At 43.9% G+C, this 22,074-nt stretch overlaps 1 protein-coding gene across 1 annotated transcript; it reads left to right on the top strand.

Moving 5' to 3' along the window:
• The first annotated feature begins 11,539 nt into the window (after nt 1–11,539).
• Nucleotides 11,540–20,733, top strand: LOC118371731 (GTPase IMAP family member 7-like). Its single transcript, XM_052512136.1, has 3 exons — nt 11,540–11,664; nt 16,868–16,951; nt 17,873–20,733. Exons 2-3 carry the CDS (start codon nt 16,870–16,872, stop codon nt 18,910–18,912), a joined length of 1,122 nt encoding a protein of 373 aa, XP_052368096.1. The 5' UTR covers nt 11,540–11,664; nt 16,868–16,869; the 3' UTR covers nt 18,913–20,733.
• Nucleotides 20,734–22,074: the final 1,341 nt, after the last annotated feature.

The raw sequence follows: 22,074 nt of genomic DNA on the forward strand, positions 1-22,074 counted from the left end.
GCTTTATGTAGTCTGTTGGGACAGCTGTATGTAGTCTGTTGGGACAGCTGTATGTAGTCTGTTGGGACAGTCTGTTGGGACAGCTTTATGTAGTCTGTTGGGACAGCTTTATGTAGTCTGTTGGGACAGCTTTATGTAGTCTGTTGGGACAGCTTTATGTAGTCTGTTGGGACAGCTTTATGTAGTCTGTCGGGACAGTCTGTTGGGACAGCTTTATGTAGTCTGTTGGGACAGCTTTATGTAGTCTGTTGGGACAGCTTTATGTAGTCTGTTGGGACAGCTTTATGTAGTCTGTTGGGACAGCTTTATGTAGTCTGTTGGGACAGCTTTATGTAGTCTGTTGGGACAGCTGTATGTAGTCTGTTGGGACAGCTTTATGTAGTCTGTTGGGACAGCTTTATGTAGTCTGTTGGGACAGCTTTATGTAGTCTGTTGGGACAGCTTTATGTAGTCTGTTGGGACAGCTTTATGTAGTCTGTTGGGACAGCTTTATGTAGTCTGTTGGGACAGCTTTATGTAGTCTGTTGGGACAGCTTTATGTAGTCTGTTGGGACAGCTGTATGTAGTCTGTTGGGACAGCTTTATGTAGTCTGTTGGGACAGCTTTATGTAGTCTGTTGGGACAGCTTTATGTAGTCTGTTGGGACAGCTTTATGTAGTCTGTTGGGACAGCTTTATGTAGTCTGTTGGGACAGCTGTATGTAGTCTGTTGGGACAGCTTTATGTAGTCTGTTGGGACAGCTTTATGTAGTCTGTTGGGACAGCTGTATGTAGTCTGTCGGGACAGTCTGTTGGGACAGCTTTATGTAGTCTGTTGGGACAGCTGTATGTAGTCTGTTGGGACAGTCTGTTGGGACAGCTTTATGTAGTCTGTTGGGACAGCTGTATGTAGTCTGTCGGGACAGTCTGTTGGGACAGCTTTATGTAGTCTGTTGGGACAGCTTTATGTAGTCTGTTGGGACAGCTTTATGTAGTCTGTTGGGACAGCTTTATGTAGTCTGTTGGGACAGCTTTATGTAGTCTGTTGGGACAGCTTTTTGTAGTATGTTTGGACAGTCTGTTGGGACAGCTTTTTGTAGTATGTTGGGACAGTCTGTTGGGACAGCTTTATATAGTCTGTTGGAACAGCTTTATGTAGTCTGTTGGGACAGCTTTATGTAGTCTGATGGGACAGCTTTATGTAGTCTGATGGGACAGTCTGTTGGGACAGCTTTATGTAGTCTGTTGGGACAGCTTTATGTAGTCTGTTGGAACAGCTTTATGTAGTCTGTTGGGACAGCTTTATGTAGTCTGTTGGGACAGCTTTATGTAGTCTGTTGGGACAGTCTGTTGGGAAAGCTTTGTGTAGTCTGTTGGAACAGCTTTATGTAGTCTGTTGGGACAGTCTGTTGGGACAGCTTTATGTAGTCTGTTAGGACAGCTTTATGTAGTCTGTTGGGACAGCTTTATGTAGTCTGTTGGGACAGTCTGTTGGGACAGCTTTATGTAGTCTGTTGGGACAGCTTCATGTAGTCTGTTGGGACAGCTTTATGTAGTCTGATGGGACAGCTTTATGCAGTCTGTTGGGACAGCTTTTTGTAGTCTGTTGGGACAGCTTTATGTAGTCTGTTGGGACAGTCTGTTGGGACAGCTTTATGTAGTCTGATGGGACAGTTTGTTGGGACAGCTTTATGTAGTCTGATGGGACAGTCTGTTGGGACAGCTTTATGTAGTCTGATGGGACAGTCTATTGGGACAGCTTCATGTAGTCTGCTGGGACAGCTTTATGTAGTCTGTTGGGACAGTCTGTTGAGACAGCTTTATGTAGTCTTTTGGGACAGCTTTATGTAGTCTGTTGGGACAGCTTTATGTAGTCTGTTGGGACAGCTTTATGTAGTCTGTTGGGACAGTCTGTTGGAACAGCTTTATGTAGTCTGTTGGAATAGCTTTATGTAGTCTGATGGGACAGCTTTATGTAATCTGTTGGGACAGCTTTATGTAGTCTGATGGGACAGCTTTATGTAGTCTGTTGGGACAGTCTGTTGAGACAGCTTTATGTAGTCTGTTGGGACAGTCTGTTGGGACAGCTTTATGTAGTCTGTTGGAACAGCTTTATGTAGTCTGATGGGACAGCTTTATGTAGTCTGTTGGGACAGCTTTATGTAGTCTGTTGGAACAGCTTTATGTAGTCTGTTGGGACAGTCTGTTGGGACAGCTTTATGTAGTCTGTTGGGACAGCTTTATGTAGTCTGTTGGGACAGCTTTATGTAGTCTGTTGGGACAGTCTGTTGGGACAGCTTTATGTAGTCTGTTGGGACAGCTTCATGTAGTCTGTTGGGACAGCTTTATGTAGTCTGATGGGACAGCTTTATGTAGTCTTGGAACAGCTTTATGTAGTCTGTTGGGACAGCTTTATGTAGTCTGTTGGAATAGCTTTATGTAGTCTGTTGGGACAGTCTGTTGGAACAGCTTTATGTAGTCTGTTGGGACAGCTTTATGTAGTCTGTTGGGACAGTCTGTTGGGACAGCTTTATGTAGTCTTGGAACAGCTTTATGTAGTCTGTTGGAATAGCTTTATATAGTCTGTTGGGACAGCTTTATGTAGTCTGTTGGGACAGCTTTATGTAGTCTGATGGGACAGTCTGTTGGAACAGCTTTATGTAGTCTGTTGGGACAGCTTTATGAAGTCTGTTGGGACAGTCTGATGGGACAGCTTTATGTAGTCTGATGGGACAGTCTGTTGAGACACCTTTATGTAGTCTGTTCGGACAGTCTGTTGGAACAGCTTTATGTAGTCTGTTGGGACAGTCTGTTGGAACAGCTTTATGTAGTCTGATGGGACAGTCTGTTGAGACAGCTTTATGTAGTCTGTTGGGACAGTCTGTTGGAACAGCTTCATGTAGTCTGTTGGGACAGCTTTATGAAGTCTGTTGGGACAGTCTGTTGAGACAGCTTTATGTAGTCTGTTGGGACAGTCTGATGGGACAGCTTTATGTAGTCTGTTGGGACAGTCTGTTGGGACAGTCTGTTGGGACAGTCTGTTGGGACAGCTTTATGTAGTCTGTTGGGACAGTCTGATGGGACAGCTTTATGTAGTCTGATGGGACAGCTTTATGTAGTCTGTTGGGACAGTCTGTTGGAACAGCTTTATGTAGTCTGTTGGGACAGTCTGATGGGACAGCTTTATGTAGTCTGATGGGACAGCTTTATGTAGTCTGATGGGACAGTCTGTTGAGACAGCTTTATGTAGTCTGTTGGGACAGTCTGTTGGGACAGCTTTATGTAGTCTGATGGGACAGCTTTATGTAGTCTGTTGGGACAGTCTGTTTGGACAGCTTTATGTAGTCTGTTGGGACAGTCTGTTGGGACAGTCTGTTGGGACAGCTTTATGTAGTCTGATGGGACAGCTTTATGTAGTCTGTTGGGACAGTCTGTTGGGACAACTTTTTGTAGTCTGATGGGACAGCTTTATGTAGTCTGTTGGAACAGTCTGTTGGGACAGCTTTATGTAGTCTGATGGGACAGCTTTATGTAGTCTGTTGGGACAGCTTTATGTAGTCTGTTGGGACAGTCTGTTGGAACAGCTTTATGTAGTCTGTTGGAACAGTCTGTTGGGACAGCTTTATGTAGTCTGTTGGGACAGCTTTATGTAGTCTGTTGGGACAGCTTTATGTAGTCTGTTGGGACAGCTTTGTGTAGTCTGTTGGGACAGCTTTATGTAGTCTGTTGGGACAGCTTTATGTAGTCTGTTGGGATAGCTTTATGTAGTATGTTGGGACAGTCTGATGGGACAGCTTTATGTAGTCTGTTGGGACAGCTTTATGTAGTCTGATGGGACAGTCTGTTGGGACAGCTTTATGTAGTCTGATGGGACAGTCTGTTGGGACAGCTTTTTGTAGTCTGAGGGGACAGTCTATTGGGAAAGCTTCATGTAGTCTGTTGGGACAGCTTTATGTAGTCTGATGGGACAGTCTGTTGGGACAGCTTTATGTAGTCTGTTGGGATAGCTTCATGTAGTCTGTTGGGACAGTCTGTTGGGATAGCTTCATGTAGTCTGTTGGGACAGTCTGTTGGGACAGCTTTATGTAGTCTGTTGGGACAGCTTTATGTAGTCTGTTGGGATAGCTTCATGTAGTCTGTTGGGACAGTCTGTTGGGATAGCTTCATGTAGTCTGTTGGGACAGTCTGTTGGGATAGCTTCATGTAGTCTGTTGGGACAGCTTTATGTAGTCTGTTGGGACAGCTTCATGTAGTGTGTTGGGACAGCTTTATGTAGTCTGTTGGGACAGCTTTTTGTAGTCTGTTGGGACAGTCTGTTGGGACAGCTTTATGTAGTCTGATGGGACAGCTTTATGTAGTCTGTTGGGACAGCTTTTTGTAGTCTGTTGGGACAGCTTTATGTAGTCTGATGGAACAGTCTGTTGGGACAGCTTTATGTAGTCTGATGGGACAGTTTGTTGGGACAGTTTTATGTAGTCTGTTGGGACAGCTTTATGTAGTCTGATGGGACAGTCTGTTGGGACAGCTTTATGTAGTCTGATGGGACAGTCTATTGGGACAGCTTCATGTAGTCTGCTGGGACAGTCTGTTGAGACAGCTTTATGTAGACTGTTGGGACAGTCTGTTGGAACAGCTTTATGTAGTCTGTTGGGACAGCTTTATGTAGTCTGATGGGACAGTCTGTTGAGACAGCTTTATGTAGTCTGTTGGGACAGTCTGATGGGACAGCTTTATGTAGTCTGTTGGGACAGTCTGTTGGGACAGTCTGTTGGGACAGTCTGTTGGGACAGCTTTATGTAGTCTGTTGGGACAGTCTGATGGGACAGCTTTATGTAGTCTGATGGGACAGCTTTATGTAGTCTGTTGGGACAGTCTGTTGGAACAGCTTTATGTAGTCTGTTGGGACAGTCTGATGGGACAGCTTTATGTAGTCTGATGGGACAGCTTTATGTAGTCTGATGGGACAGTCTGTTGAGACAGCTTTATGTAGTCTGTTGGGACAGTCTGTTGGGACAGCTTTATGTAGTCTGATGGGACAGCTTTATGTAGTCTGTTGGGACAGTCTGTTTGGACAGCTTTATGTAGTCTGTTGGGACAGTCTGTTGGGACAGTCTGTTGGGACAGCTTTATGTAGTCTGATGGGACAGCTTTATGTAGTCTGTTGGGACAGTCTGTTGGGACAGCTTTTTGTAGTCTGATGGGACAGCTTTATGTAGTCTGTTGGAACAGTCTGTTGGGACAGCTTTATGTAGTCTGATGGGACAGCTTTATGTAGTCTGTTGGGACAGCTTTATGTAGTCTGTTGGGACAGTCTGTTGGAACAGCTTTATGTAGTCTGTTGGAACAGTCTGTTGGGACAGCTTTATGTAGTCTGTTGGGACAGCTTTATGTAGTCTGTTGGGACAGCTTTATGTAGTCTGTTGGGACAGCTTTGTGTAGTCTGTTGGGACAGCTTTATGTAGTCTGTTGGGACAGCTTTATGTAGTCTGTTGGGATAGCTTTATGTAGTCTGTTGGGACAGTCTGATGGGACAGCTTTATGTAGTCTGTTGGGACAGCTTTATGTAGTCTGATGGGACAGTCTGTTGGGACAGCTTTATGTAGTCTGATGGGACAGTCTGTTGGGACAGCTTTTTGTAGTCTGAGGGGACAGTCTATTGGGAAAGCTTCATGTAGTCTGTTGGGACAGCTTTATGTAGTCTGTTGGGACAGCTTTATGTAGTCTGATGGGACAGTCTGTTGGGACAGCTTTATGTAGTCTGTTGGGATAGCTTCATGTAGTCTGTTGGGACAGTCTGTTGGGATAGCTTCATGTAGTCTGTTGGGACAGTCTGTTGGGACAGCTTTATGTAGTCTGTTGGGACAGCTTTATGTAGTCTGTTGGGATAGCTTCATGTAGTCTGTTGGGACAGTCTGTTGGGATAGCTTCATGTAGTCTGTTGGGACAGTCTGTTGGGATAGCTTCATGTAGTCTGTTGGGACAGTCTGTTGGGACAGCTGGGACAGCTTTATGTAGTCTGTTGGGACAGCTTTATGTAGTCTGTTGGAACAGTCTGTTGGGACAGCTTTATGTAGTCTGTTGGGACAGCTTTATGTCGTCTGATGGGAAAGTCTGTTGGGATAGCTTCATGTAGTCTGTTGGGACAGTCTGTTGGGACAGCTTTATGTAGTCTGTTGGGACAGCTTTATGTAGTATGTTGGAACAGTCTGTTGGGACAGCTTTATGTAGTCTGTTGGGACAGTCTGTTGGGATAGCTTCATGTAGTCTGTTGGGACAGTCTGTTGGGACAGCTTTATGTAGTCTGTTGGGACAGTCTGTTGGGACAGCTTTATGTAGTCTGTTGGGACAGCTTTATGTAGTCTGTTGGGATAGCTTCATGTAGTCTGTTGGGACAGTCTGTTGGGATAGCTTCATGTAGTCTGTTGGGACAGTCTGTTGGGATAGCTTCATGTAGTCTGTTGGGACAGTCTGTTTGTATAGCTTCATGTAGTCTGTTGGGACAGTCTGTTGGGACAGCTTTATGTAGTCTGTTGGGACAGCTTTATGTAGTCTGTTGGAACAGTCTGTTGGGACAGCTTTATGTAGTCTGTTGGGACAGCTTTATGTCGTCTGATGGGACAGTCTGTTGGGATAGCTTCATGTAGTCTGTTGGGACAGTCTGTTGGGACAGCTTTATGTAGTCTGTTGGGACAGCTTTATGTAGTCTGTTGGAACAGTCTGTTGGGACAGCTTTATGTAGTCTGTTGGGACAGTCTGTTGGGACAGCTTTATGTAGTCTGTTGGGACAGTCTGTTGGGACAGCTTTATGTAGTCTGTTGGGACAGCTTTATGTCGTCTGATGGGACAGTCTGTTGGGATAGCTTCATGTAGTCTGTTGGGACAGTCTGTTGGGACAGCTTTATGTAGTCTGTTGGGACAGCTTTATGTAGTCTGTTGGAACAGTCTGTTGGGACAGCTTTATGTAGTCTGTTGGGACAGTCTGTTGGGACAGCTTTATGTAGTCTGTTGGGACAGTCTGTTGGGACAGCTTTATGTAGTCTGTTGGGACAGCTTTACTGGCCCTAACAGTTTGTGGGCACAGTTTGTCACTGGTATAGTGCTGTGTTGTGTTGTATAGTGGCTTTGCTGGTTGGTTGAGTTTTCCCCACAAAGATATTCCTGCTAAAACCGCCACTGCAGATTGAGCCTTTAAACACCCATCCAGTAAAAGGGAGGTCTCTCTCTCAACCATCGAGTTAAAACCATACTATCCTGTCCTCTCTCTCTCTTTATTTCCCTGTCGGTTTCTGTGGCTGTCTCCTCCTCAACCCCGCCCCTAACCGCTTTACAGTTCCCTGCTGTGGGCTTCACAATGCAGGAAACCACCCTCCATTTTGGCCCCAACCGCTTTACAGTTCCCTGCTGTGGGCTTCACAATGCAGGAAAGCACCCTCCATTTTGGCCCCCACCACTGTGCAGTCAGTCACGTGCTGGAAGGTTCATATTGCAGGAAACCACCCTCCATTTTGGCCCCACCACTGTGCAGTCAGTCACGTGCTAGAAGGTTCATATTGCAGGAAACAGTCTGCCAGATGAAGGCACGTGACCGCTGGGTTGTTTTGTTGGAATGTTTGTCTGCCTGTGACCCCTCTCACAGAGGTCGGCTTTAGAAACGGCACAATCACTCGGACACACAGCTTCTCTGGTATAGACAGACTGACTGACTCGTTACGTGGGACAATATACAACTACACAATGTGGGACAATATACAACTACACAATGTGGGACAATATACAACTACACAATGTGGGACAATATACAACTACACAATGTGGGACAAACCTGTCCTTGATAACAACCATACTAACGTGTCCTTCATAACAACCATACTATCCTGGGTTACTTCTCATGTTATATTTGACTGTATGTCCCTGCTCATTTTGCTTGATAATGACAACTAGACAACTAGCCCACATTAATGATATAGACAACTAGACAACTAGCCCACATTCATGATATAGACAACTAGCCAACTAGCCCACATTCATGATATAGACAACTATGGACAACTAGCCCACATTCATGATATAGACAACTAGCCAACTAGCCCACATTCATGATATAGACAACTATGGACAACTAGCCCACATTCATGATATAGACAACTAGCCAACTAGCCCACATTCATGATATAGACAACTATGGACAACTAGCCCACATTCATGATATAGACAACTATGGACAACGAGCCCACATTCATGATATAGACAACTATGGACAACGAGCCCACATTCATGATATAGACAACTATGGACAACTAGCCCACATTCATGATATAGACAACTAGACAACTAGCCCACATTCATGATATAGACAACTATGGACAACGAGCCCACATTCATGATATAGACAACTATGGACAACTAGCCCACATTCATGATATAGACAACTATGGAAAACTAGCCCACATTCATGATATAGACAACTAGACAACTAGCCCACATTAATGATATAGACAACTATAGACAACTAGCCCACATTCATGATATAGACAACTATGGACAACTAGCCCACATTCATGATATAGACAACTATGGACAACTAGCCCACATTCATGATATAGACAACTAGCCAACTAGCCCACATTCATGATATAGACAACTATGGACAACTAGCCCACATTCATGATATAGACAACTATGGACAACTAGCCCACATTCATGATATAGACAACTAGCCAACTAGCCCACATTCATGATATAGACAACTAGCCAACTAGCCCACATTCATGATATAGACAACTATGGACAACTAGCCCACATTCATGATATAGACAACTATGGACAACTAGCCCACATTCATGATATAGACAACTAGCCAACTAGCCCACATTCATGATATAGACAACTAGCCAACTAGCCCACATTCATGATATAGGCAACTATGGACAACGAGCCCACATTCATGATATAGACAACTAGCCAACTAGCCCACATTCATGATATAGACAACTAGACAACTAGCCCACATTCATGATATAGGCAACTATGGACAACGAGCCCACATTCATGATATAGACAACTAGCCAACTAGCCCACATTCATGATATAGACAACTATGGACAACTAGCCCACATTCATGATATAGACAACTATGGACAACTAGCCCACATTCATGATATAGACAACTATAGACAACTAGCCCACATTCTACATAGAAAACAAGATAAATAAACTATCTACATTAAACCACATGATTTGTTATTGTGATGTTTTTAGCACAGCCTTGTGACTCACTGAGTTTCCTGTTTGTCTTTGTGATACTTTCAAGAGGAAGAGGGGGAAGGGGCAAAGTTAGCTCAGAGTACGTTAGTTTTTCAACTTTCACTTTGTGGGGTTAACTGAACATACTCAACAGTAAATGTATGAGATATATTCACTGTAATCTCTTTGCCCTCTCAATACATTCACCCTTTCTGACCCTCATGTCTCTGACCCTCATGCCTCTGACCATCATGTACTCTGACCCTCATGACTCTGACCCTCATGCCTCTGACCCGCATATCTCTGACCCTCATGCCTCTGACCCTCATGCCTCTGACCCTCATTTCTCTGACCCTCATGCCTCTGACCCTTATGACTCTGACCCTCATGCCTCTGACCCTCATGCCTCTGACCATCATGCCTCTGACCCTCATGCCTCTGACCCTCATTTACTCTGACCCTCATGACTCTGACCCTCATATCTCTGACCCTCATGACTCTGACCCTCATGACTCTGACCCTCATGTCTCTGACCCTCATGACTCTGACCCTCATATCTCTGACCCTCATGACTCTGACCCTCATGACTCTGACCCTCATGACTCTGACCCTCATGCCTCTGACCATCATGCCTCTGATACTGACAGACTACCATTACAGGGATCTAACCCTGACCTGGGACATAGCCCTTTCTTTGTGAGTGTATGTGTTTGTATGAGTCTGTGTTAGTGTGCGTGCATGTGTGTTTGTGTGTACGTGCATGTGTGTTTGTGTGTACGTGCATGTGTGTTTGTGTGTACGTGCATGTGTGTATGGACAAAAGCCTTGCTGCCACGCAAGGCAAGGTGTTGAGAGTGAAAGTAAGGTAGGTGTATGTTACTCAACATTGCAATCAGGGCAGTGGTTCACATGGGCAGTGAACAGATTACAACTGAGATAAGGACAGGAGTAGAGATGGAGAGAGGATGGATATAGAGGAGAGATACCCACAGTAGACACTAAGAGAGGAGAGATGGAGAGAGGATGGATATAGAGGAGAGATACCCACAGTAGACACTAAGAGAGGAGAGATGGAGAGAGGATGGATATACATGAGAGATACCCACAGTACACACTAAGAGAGGAGAGATGGAGAGAGGATGGATATACATGAGAGATACCCACAGTACACACTAAGAGAGGAGAGATGGAGAGAGGATGGATATACATGAGAGATACCCACAGTACACACTAAGAGAGGAGAGATGGCGAGAGGATGGATGTAGAGGAGAGATACCCACAGTACACACTAAAGAGAGGAGAGATGGCGAGAGGATGGATATAGAGGAGAGATACCCACAGTACACACTAAAGAGAGGAGAGATGGAGAGGATGGATATAGAGGAGAGATACCCACAGTACACACTAAAGAGAAGAGAGATGGAGAGAGGATGGATATAGAGGAGAGATACCCACAGTACACACTAAAGAGAAGAGAGATGGAGAGAGGATGGATATAGAGGAGAGATACCCACAGTACACACTAAAGAGAGGAGAGATGGAGAGATGATATGTATAGGAGAAGGAGGGGAAATGGAGAAAGAATAAAATATGAGATGAGAAGAGGAGAGGACAGGACAGGAGAGAGTGGGAGGAGGGAAAGAGGGAGGGAGAGGCGTTGAATTTCTGCTAGATAGGGCCAGCTGCAAATTCCAAATGTGGCTACATTGTAAAAATTCATGAAAACAAAAAAAAAGGCCTTAGGAGTTTGGTTAAGGTTGGATCAAGGTTAGAGTTAGGGTTCAAGTCAGATTTTATGAGGAAAAACACTGACCAGCGATAGAGAGTGAACTCTCAAGGGTAAGGCGGGCCAAACAAACTCTTAACAGCAAAGCAGCCTACTGGTTTATGACACGTGTCCACTTTTCATTTAAAATGTGTCCTTTTGGCACATACTTTGCCTCCATAGTAACAGGCACACCTACACAATTGCACATACACATGTTTCTCTGAAATGCCCCCAGAATGCCTGTTCTGATAGTACCATATCCTGTTTTCTGAGACCCTATGACTAAGCTGAAAGCCTTAAAAAACACACACACACACACACACACACACACACACACACACACACACACACACACACACACACACACACACACACACACACACACACACACACACACACACACACACACACACACACACACACACACACACACACACACACACACACACACACACACACACACACACACACACACACACACGTTTCCTGAAACGTCTCTGTTCTGGTAAAACAGCAGCAGAGGGTGTAGTCATTAGTTTGAAGCCAACAGAAGAGTTGGATCTGAGATCATTCTTTGTCTTCTCCTCCAACTAACCAGAGTTTCATTGAGGACTGGAGCTGATGAACTACAGAACAGCTTTTCTAAGAACATCCAGGAAGAAGAGAAGAAAGACGGTAAGAACTTTTATTCACAAATGTATTTTACAAATGAACACATTTCCAGCAGCAGCACCATAAAGATGTCATAGCATCGCCATGGAAACAATAACAAAGGGACTTTTACAAACACAACTTTTACTGTAAAGAAAATAAATGATGAGAGAACTTGTCGTTCCCATGTCTGTCCTTACTGAGATGAAATGACTAGACCACAATATGGCATTAATGATACAACTTCCCTATATCACTGATTCAAAAATATATATATTTTAATCATAAATTACACACAAGGTCGAACCGAAACACTTTTAACCTGACCCCTCTGAGTACGTGTCACATTGGGCACCTGGGGAGCAGTTGTTGTGGTGGGGTTAACTGCCTTGCTTCACCTTGTCGGCTCGGGGATTAGGACTACACTCTAAGAAATAAGGGTTCCATAAGGTTTTTTTGGTTGTCCACGTAGCAGAACCCTTTTGGTTCTAGATAGAACCCTTTTGGGTTCCATACAGAACCATATGTGGAAAGGGTTCTACCTGAAACCTAAAAGGGTTCTCCTATGGGGACAGCCTAAGAACCCTTTAAGGTTCTAGAATCTAGAACACCTTTATCTAACACCTTTAAAATGCTGCCTTAGATACTGTTTGCATTGAAAGAATACAGCTCTGTGAAGATGAATCCTTACTGTGGTGATTTAAAAAATGTGCACTTTAATGTTAGTCAGCAGCTTCAAAACAAAAGTTGTGTGATGGAATTCTACTGTTCATACAACTCCATAAATTTTCAGTATGTATTGTATGTGTATGTATGTTTCATGTATGAAGTTTACAGATTTACAGGACAGGCGAACACTTTCTTCATTACACATTTAAAATCACTCTCCTTAGTTTGTAAGGTGTACGCAGGGATTACATTTAGATTTTATATGCGTATGTGTAAGTGGTTTAAAAATTCCTTTCTTTAAAAGTCTCATTTAATCTTAAAGTGCATTACTATATTTTTCAGTACCAATTAAAGTTTTGTGCCTTTGTACAATCAGTGGGATCAGTTGCAATGCATATTTGTGAATGATAAAAGTAAATTGCACATTTGTCTAAGGAAATATGAGGTGTTTCATGAAATGTTTTGTAAAAGGATAGTTCATTAAATTTCAATATTTTCCTAATGTTCTTGTGCTTCTTTACACCAAAACAAAGGAAAGACATGATATTTTGGTTATTTATAGCAGAGTATGGTATAATTTTAATGGTCCGGCCCACTTGACATCTCCCTAGGCCGTATGTGGCCCACGATGCGAAATGAGTTTGACACCCCTGTTCTAGATTGCACCTTTCTTTCTAAGAGTGTATCAAACTTCAGGTTACTGTCCCAACACTCTAACCACCAGGCTACCTGCCACCCTGTAGTTGTTGTATTAACATAAGGGAAGCAGGTCTCAGTGGTCCAGTCCCAACACTCTAACCACCAGGCTACCTGCCGTCCTGTAGTTGTTGTATTAACATAAGGGAAGCAGGTCTCAGTGGTCCAGTCCCAACACTCTAACCACCAGGCTACCTGCCGTCCTGTAGTTGTTGTATTAACATAAGGGAAGCAGGTCTCAGTGGTCCAGTTCCAACACTCTAACCACCAGGCTACCTGCCGTCCTGTAGTTGTTGTATTAACATAAGGGAAGCAGGTCTCAGTGGTCCAGTCCCAACACTCTAACCACCAGGCTACCTGCCACCCTGTAGTTGTTGTATTAACATAAGGGAAGCAGGTCTCAGTGGTCCAGTCCCAACACTCTAACCACCAGGCTACCTGCCACCCTGTAGTTGTTGTATTAACATAAGGGAAGCAGGTCTCAGTGGTCCAGTCAGACAGTATTTATTAAATGGCAGCTGATCCAGTTCCAGCTGTTGCAGGTATGAGGGCATTTTATCTGGCATTGATGACAGTCGTAATAAGCAGAAATAAATCCCAGCACTTTTTCCAAGTTGACTGTTCTACTATAAGATCATTATGGGATTAAGTTTCCATTTGAGCTGTCCTCATGGTACCAGTAGAGAGAGATGAGGGAGGCAGCTGTCCTCATGGTACCAGTAGAGAGAGATGAGGGAGGCAGCTGTCCTCATGGTACCAGTAGAGAGATGAGGGAGGCAGCTGTCCTCATGGTACCAGTAGAGAGAGATGAGGGAGACAGCTGTCTTCATGGTACCAGTAGAGAGTTGATTGAGACAGATGTCGTCATGGTTTCAGTAGAGAGAGATGAGGGAGACAGCTGTCCTCATGGTACCAGTAGAGAATGATGAGGGAGACAGCTGTCCTCATGGTACCAGTAGAGAATGATGAGGGAGACAGCTGTCCTCATGGTACCAGTAGAGAGATGAGGGAGGCAGTTGTCCTCATGGTACCAGTAGAGAATGATGAGGGAGACAGCTGTCCTCATGGTACCAGTAGAGAGAGATTAGGGAGGCAGTTGTCCTCATGGTACCAGTAGAGAGAGATGAGGGAGGCAGCTGTCCTCATGGTACCAGTAGAGAGAGATGAGGGAGACAGCTGTCCTCATGGTACCAGTAGAGAGAGATGAGGGAGGCAGTTGTCCTCATGGTACCAGTAGAGAGAGATGAGGGAGACAGCTGTCCTCATGGTACCAGTAGAGAATGATGAGGGAGACAGCTGTCCTCATGGTACCAGTAGAGAGAGATGAGGGAGGCAGCTGTCCTCATGGTACCAGTAGAGAGAGATGAGGGAGGCAGCTGTCCTCATGGTACCAGTAGAGAGAGATGAGGGAGGCAGCTGTCCTCATGGTACCAGTAGAGAGAGATGAGGGAGGCAGCTGTCCTCATGGTACCAGTAGAGAGAGATGAGGGAGGCAGCTGTCCTCATGGTACCAGTAGAGAGAGATGAGGGAGGCAGCTGTCCTCATGGTACCAGTAGAGAGAGATGAGGGAGACAGCTGTCCTCATGGTACCAGTAGAGAGAGATGAGGGAGGCAGCTGTCCTCATGGTACCAGTAGAGAGATCATTTTTAATTGTACCATTTCTATTTGTAAATCGACCAATGAAATCAAACCACAACTGTCCAAATCAAACCACAACCATCCATCCTCTCTTCCATGAACCATCCATAGACACCTGTGTGTGTTCTTTCAAACTATATAAACTCTTATAAACTAGGTGGTTCGAGCCCTGAATGCTGATTGGTGGTATATCAGACCATAAAACATGGGTATGATTCCAAAAATATTTGTTCTGGACTAATTACATTGATAACCCGTTGATAATAGGCGCGATTCGTCCCAAAGAGGTTCCTACCTTAGATATGAGTTCTGTCATTTCTTGATATCTTCTTTTGGTGACTTGTGTATTGGCATTGTGTTTTGCGTGACATTTTACTGCACTGTTGGAGCCAGAAACATACATTTTTTTGTACAATGACATTGTTCGGGAATGTACTTCAGTTATACCACATAGCATTACTCAATTATAGTTACTATTATTGTATTTTTGGGGATTACTCTTTTTTATAGGTATAAAAAAGGTATCTCACAGGTATCTCATTCCACGTAGGGCTGAGTGTCTACAGCAGGGCAGTCCAACCCTCTTTCTGGAGATCTACTGTCCTGTTGGTTTCCAGTTCAACCCTCTTCCTGGAGATCTACTGTCCTGTTGGTTTCCAGTTCAACCCTCTTCCTGGAGATCTACTGTCCTGTTGGTTTCCAGTCCAACCCTCTTCCTGGAGATCTACTGTCCTGTTGGTTTCCAGTCCAACCCTCTTCCTGGAGATCTACTGTCCTGTTGGTTTCCAGTTCAACCCTCTTCCTGGAGATCTACTGTCCTGTTGGTTTCCAGTCCAACCCTCTTCCTGGAGATATACTGTCCTGTTGGTTTCCAGTCCAACCCTCTTCCTGGAGATCTACTGTCCTGTTGGTTTCCAGTTCAACCCTCTTCCTGGAGATCTACTGTCCTGTTGGTTTCCAGTCCAACCCTCTTCCTGGAGATCTACTGTCCTGTTGGTTTCCAGTCCAACCCTCTTCCTGGAGATCTACTGTCCTGTTGGTTTCCAGTCCAACCCTCTTCCTGGAGATCTACTGTCCTGTTGGTTTCCAGTCCAACCCTCTTCCTGGAGATCTACTGTCCTGTTGGTTTCCAGTCCAACCCTCTTCCTGGAGATCTACTGTCCTGTTGTTTTCCAGTCCAACCCTCTTCCTTGAGATCTACTGTCCTGTTGGTTTCCAGTCCAACCCTCTTCCTGGAGATCTACTGTCCTGTTGGTTTCCAGTCCAACCCTCTTCCTGGAGATCTACTGTCCTGTTGGTTTCCAGTTCAACCCTCTTCCTGGAGATCTACTGTCCTGTTGGTTTCCAGTCCAACCCTCTTCCTGGAGATCTACTGTCCTGTTGGTTTACAGTCCAACCCTCTTCCTGGAGATCTACTGTCCTGTTGGTTTACAGTCCAACCCTCTTCCTGGAGATCTACTGTCCTGTTGGTTTACAGTCCAACCCTCTTCCTGGAGATCTACTGTCCTGTTGGTTTACAGTCCAACCCTTTTCCTGGAGATCTACTGTCCTGTTGGTTTCCAGTTCAACCCTCTTCCTGGAGATCTACTGTCCTGTTGGTTTCCAGTCCAACCCTCTTCCTGAAGATCTACTGTCCTGTTGGTTTCCAGTCCAACCCTCTTCCTGGAGATCTACTGTCTTGTTGGTTTCCAGTCCAACCCTCTTCCTGGAGATCTACTGTCCTGTCGGTTTCCAGTTCAACCCTCTTCCTGGAGATCTACTGTCCTGTCGGTTTCCAGTTCAACCCTCTTCCTGGAGATCTACTGTCCTGTCGGTTTCCAGTTTCATCCTCTTCCTGTAGATCTACTGTCCTGTTGGTTTCCAGTTCAAACCTCTTCCTGGAGATGCTGAATTAGGGTTGGACTGAAAACCTACAGGGCAGTAGATCTCCAGGAAGAGGGTTGGGCTGCCCTGGTCTACAGGGTTTCCCTCTTTCCTTGTACTTGATTGATGAAGTAAAGTCCTTAATTAGTAAGGAACTGTCCTCATCTGGTTGTCTAGGTCTTAATTGAAAGGAAAAACCAAAACCCTGCAGACATTAGGCCTCCATGAGTTTTATGCCCCTGGTTTACATTGTTTGACAGTGAAATAGCTGAGAAGAAATTCTAATTTAGTTTGTGGACTTTGTTATTTGTAATGAGATCATCATCTAATTCCATGTTTTTGATTGGTCACTGTAACAGATATGGGACGAAGAAGAGGAGGGACTCTGAAGATTCTGTTACTGTTGACACTCTGTCTGCAAGCCTTCACTGTTCAATGCCAAGGTACACACACACACACACACACACACACACACACACACACACACACACACACACACACACACACACACACACACACACACACAGCAGGGGGCAGGTGCTCAAAATATTAAAAATAGGGCAAAATCTAGAAAATACCAAATGCCTCTGTAAAGTAAATTTTTAAATAGGCCTATTTATGTATACAACACACTCATCATTACAAACTAGTTCAGCGCCTCATAAAGACATGATTGACATGGGGAAAAGAAGGGGGGTTATCAGCTGATCATTGATGTTGATGATTGATGTTCATCTGCTAGTTAACTTTATTCATTTTACTGATTGTAATTTACCTTAGTTTTTTCTTATCCTCTCTGCTCCTATCAGCCAATCAGACTGAAGTATTTTCTTCCTCTCTCTCTCTCTCTCTCTCTCTCTCTCTCTCTCTCTCTCTCTCTCTCTCTCTCTCTCTCTCTCTCTCTCTCAGCCAACCAGACTGAAGTATTTTCTTCCTCTCTCTCTCTCTCTCTCTCTCTCTCTCTCTCTCTCTCTCTCTCTCTCTCTCTCTCTCTCTCTGCTCCAATCAGCCAATCAGACTGAATATGGATGATGTAGGCTAAATCAAGTATTATCAAGTGTTAAATAAGTGTTAAGGTCTTTCAAGCTGGGCGTCTCCTTACAGGCCAGACTGGGAAACAGGCTCAACCAACGGATGGGGTGGGGGGTGATGAACTGGACGACAACTTGCTAGCAGTGGGTTCTGAACAAGTGTAACAAATAATATTATGGGGGAAATTATACCACCACCCAACAGGGTGCTTTAGAGACAGGAAGGACAATGGGGCTTGTACTCTGCACGGTTAGAGCCTGACACACACATTTCATTAGGTTTTCATCAAGACAATCACTATCAACTCAAGCACTTCTTGTCTGTTTTCACAGATTCAGGGCATCCCTCTGACCTGAGGATAGTTCTGGTGGGGAAGACTGGATCAGGGAAGAGTTCAACAGGAAACACCATCCTGAGGAGGGAGGGGTTTAAAGTAGACTTCTCCCCTGAGTCTGTCACTGTTCACTGTGAGAAACAGAGTGGGGTGGTGGATGGGAGGAAGATTGATGTCATCGACACCCCGGGGCTCTATGACACAACAATGTCTCAAGAAGAGATGAAAAGTGAGATAGAAAAGGCCATCTACATGTCAGTCCCAGGACCTCACGCCTTCCTGCTGGTGATCAGACTGGGGAGGTTCACAGAGGAGGAGAGGAACACTGTGAAGTGGATCCAGGAGAACTTTGGAGAAGAAGCATCAAAGTACATCATCATTCTGTTCACCGGAGGAGACCAGCTGGAGGGCAAATCAATGGTGGACTTTCTGAGTGAGAGTGAGGAGCTTATGAAACTCATCAAGGTCTTTAAGGGCAGAAATCATGTCTTCAATAATAAAAAGAAGAATGACAACACTCAGGTCCCAGAGCTGCTGAAGAAGATAGATGAGATGGTGATGAAGAATGGAGGACAACACTACACCAATGAGATGTACCAGGAGGCCCAGAGGAAGATCGAAGAGGAGGAGGAGAGGAAGAGACAGGAGAAGAAGGAGAGAGAGGAGGAGGCGAAGAAGAAACAAGAGGAGGAGATCAGAAAACGAGAAGAGAAGGCGAGAGAGGAGGAGAGGAAGAGACAGGAGGACAAGAAGAAACAAGAGGAGGAGATCAGAAAACGGGTAGAGAAGGTGAGAGAGGAGGAGAGGAAGAGACAGGAGGACAAGAAGAAACATGAGGAGGAGATCAGAAAACAGGTAGCAAAGGCGAGAGAGGAGGAGAGGAAGAGACAGCAGAGGACGAGGAAGTCGTCGTCAAATGGCTTATTGGGAATGTTAGCAACTGTTTTCACAGCGGTGGTAGCAGGACCATTAGCAATTCCAGTTGGAGCTGCTGTATTTGCAAATGAATTAGCTGAACATTTAGACGATTCCGATTAAATGAGGAAGAGGTGGCAGTGTGAAGTACCACTCTCTTCCTCATCTTAATGTCAAGTAGTAGCAGTAGATTATATTAATACTGTATAATGACAACCATCATTGTTTGTAGCAGTAGAATATATTAATACTGTACAATGACAACCATCATTGTTTGTAGCAGTAGAATATATTAATACTGTACAATGACAACCATCATTGTTTGTAGCAGTAGAATATATTAATACTGTACAATGACAACCATCATTGTTTGTAGCAGTAGAATATATTAATACTGTATAATGACAACCATCATTGTTTGTAGCAGTAGAATATATTAATACTGTACAATGACAACCATCATTGTTTGTAGCAGTAGAATATATTAATACTGTATAATGACAACCATCATTGTTTGTAGCAGTAGAATATATTGATACTGTACAATGACAACCATCATTGTTTGTAGAAGTAGAATATATTAATACTGTATAATGACAACCATCATTGTTTGTAGCAGTAGAATATATTGATACTGTATAATGACAACCATCATTGTTTGTAGCAGTAGATTATATTAATACTGTACAATGACAACCATCATTGTTTGTAGCAGTAGAATATATTAATACTGTATAATGACAACCATCATTGTTTGTAGCAGTAGAATATATTAATACTGTATAATGACAACCATCATTGTTTGTAGAAGTAGAATATATTAATACTGTATAATGACAACCATCATTGTTTGTAGCAGTAGAATATATTGATACTGTATAATGACAACCATCATTGTTTGTAGCAGTAGATTATATTAATACTGTACAATGACAACCATCATTGTTTGTAGCAGTAGAATATATTAATACTGTATAATGACAACCATCATTGTTTGTAGCAGTAGAATATATTAATACTGTATAATGACAACCATCATTGTTTGTAGCAGTAGAATATATTGATACTGTATAATGACAACCATCATTGTTTGTAGCAGTAGAATATATTGATACTGTATAATGACAACCATCATTGTTTGTAGCAGTAGATTATATTAATACTGTACAATGACAACCATCATTGTTTGTAGCAGTAGAATATATTAATACTGTATAATGACAACCATCATTGTTTGTAGCAGTAGATTATATTAATACTGTACAATGACAACCATCATTGTTTGTAGCAGTAGAATATATTAATACTGTATAATGACAACCATCATTGTTTGTAGAAGTAGATTATATTAATACTGTATAATGACAACCATCATTGTTTGTAGAAGTAGAATATATTAATACTGTATAATGACAACCATCATTGTTTGTAGAAGTAGAATATATTAATACTGTATAATGACAACCATCATTGTTTGTAGAAGTAGAATATATTAATACTGTATAATGACATCCATCATTGTTTGTAGAAGTAGAATATATTAATACTGTATAATGACAACCATCATTGTTTGTAGCAGTAGATTATATTAATACTGTATAATGACAACCATCATTGTTTGTAGAAGTAGAATATATTAATACTGTATAATGACAACCATCATTGTTTGTAGAAGTAGAATATATTAATACTGTATAATGACAACCATCATTGTTTGTAGAAGTAGAATATATTAATACTGTATAATGACATCCATCATTGTTTGTAGAAGTAGAATATATTAATACTGTATAATGACAACCATCATTGTTTGTAGCAGTAGATTATATTAATACTGTATAATGACAACCATCATTGTTTGTAGCAGTAGATTATATTAATACTGTATAATGACAACCATCATTGTTTGTAGCAGTAGAATATATTAATACTGTATAATGACAACCATTATTGTTTGATTGTTCATCACTTTCTAATATGATCAGTTATTTAACATGTTTATTATTCAGAGGCTCAGGGATAATAACATACTGTAGGATGACATTTATAACTCAACAAAAACAAACAGACAGAAAACATCTGAAATCATGTTTCATTAACTCAGAGATAATAAGTTACAAAGGGTAAAGACATTCTAGGTTTCTGGTACAGTAAATCTACAGTATTGATGTATCTACCCTCCCTCACTGGTCTGTGTTCTCTCTCTACCCTCCCTCCCTGGTCTGTGTTCTCCCTCTAGCCTCTCTCTACCTTCCCTCCCTGGTCTGTGTTCTCCCTCTAGCCTCTCTCTACCCCCCCTCCCTGGTCTGTGTTCTCCCTCTAGGCTCTCTCTACCCTCCCTCCCTGGTCTGTGTTCTCCCTCTAGCCTCTCTCTACCCTCCCTCCCTGGTCTGTGTTCTCTCTCTACCCTCCCTCCCTGGTCTGTGTTCTCCCTCTAGCCTCTCTCTACCTTCCCTCCCTGGTGTGTGTTCTCCCTCTAGCCTCTCTCTACCCTCCCTCCCTGGTCTGTGTTCTCTCTCTACCTTCCCTCCCTGGTCTGTGTTCTCTCTCTACCCTCCCTCCCTGGTGTGTGTTCTCCCTCTAGCCTCTCTCTACCCTCCCTCCCTGGTCTGTGTTCTCTCTCTACCTTCCCTCCCTGGTCTGTGTTCTCCCTCTAGCCTCTCTCTACCCTCCCTCCCTGGTCTGTGTTCTCTCTCTACCCTCCCTCCCTGGTCTGTGTTCTCCCTCTACCCTCCCTCCCTGGTCTGTGTTCTCCCTCTACCCTCCCTCCCTGGTCTGTGTTCTCTCTCTACCCTCCCTCCCTGGTCTGTGTTCTCTCTCTACCCTCCCTCCCTGGTGTGTGTTCTCTCTCTACCCTCCCTCCCTGGTCTGTGTTCTCCCTCTAGCCTCTCTCTACCGTCCCTCCCTGGTCTGTGTTCTCCCTCTAGCCTCTCTCTACCCTCCCTCCCTGGTCTGTGTTCTCTCTCTACCTTCCCTCCCTGGTCTGTGTTCTCTCTCTACCCTCCCTCCCTGGTCTGTGTTCTCTCTCTACCCTCCCTCCCTGGTGTGTGTTCTCTCTCTACCCTCCCTCCCTGGTCTGTGTTCTCCCTCTAGCCTCTCTCTACCGTCCCTCCCTGGTCTGTGTTCTCCCTCTAGCCTCTCTCTACCCTCCCTCCCTGGTCTGTGTTCTCTCTCTACCTTCCCTCCCTGGTGTGTGTTCTCTCTCTACCCTCCCTCCCTGGTCTGTGTTCTCTCTCTACCTTCCCTCCCTGGTCTGTGTTCTCTCTCTACCCTCCCTCCCTGGTC

Source organism: Oncorhynchus keta, unplaced genomic scaffold, assembly GCF_023373465.1.
Source record: "Oncorhynchus keta strain PuntledgeMale-10-30-2019 unplaced genomic scaffold, Oket_V2 Un_contig_8024_pilon_pilon, whole genome shotgun sequence".
NCBI classification, from domain to species: domain Eukaryota; kingdom Metazoa; phylum Chordata; class Actinopteri; order Salmoniformes; family Salmonidae; genus Oncorhynchus; species Oncorhynchus keta.

What these genes read in the sequence shown, in the direction of transcription:
- LOC118371731 (XM_052512136.1), top strand. Translation starts at nt 16,870, where the DNA reads ATGGGACGAAGAAGAGGAGGGACTCTGAAGATTCTGTTACTGTTGACA. An exon ending in CTTCACTGTTCAATGCCAAG is followed by an intron (nt 16,952 to 17,872) that starts GTACACACACAC and finishes CTGTTTTCACAG; the next exon opens with ATTCAGGGCATCCCTCTGAC.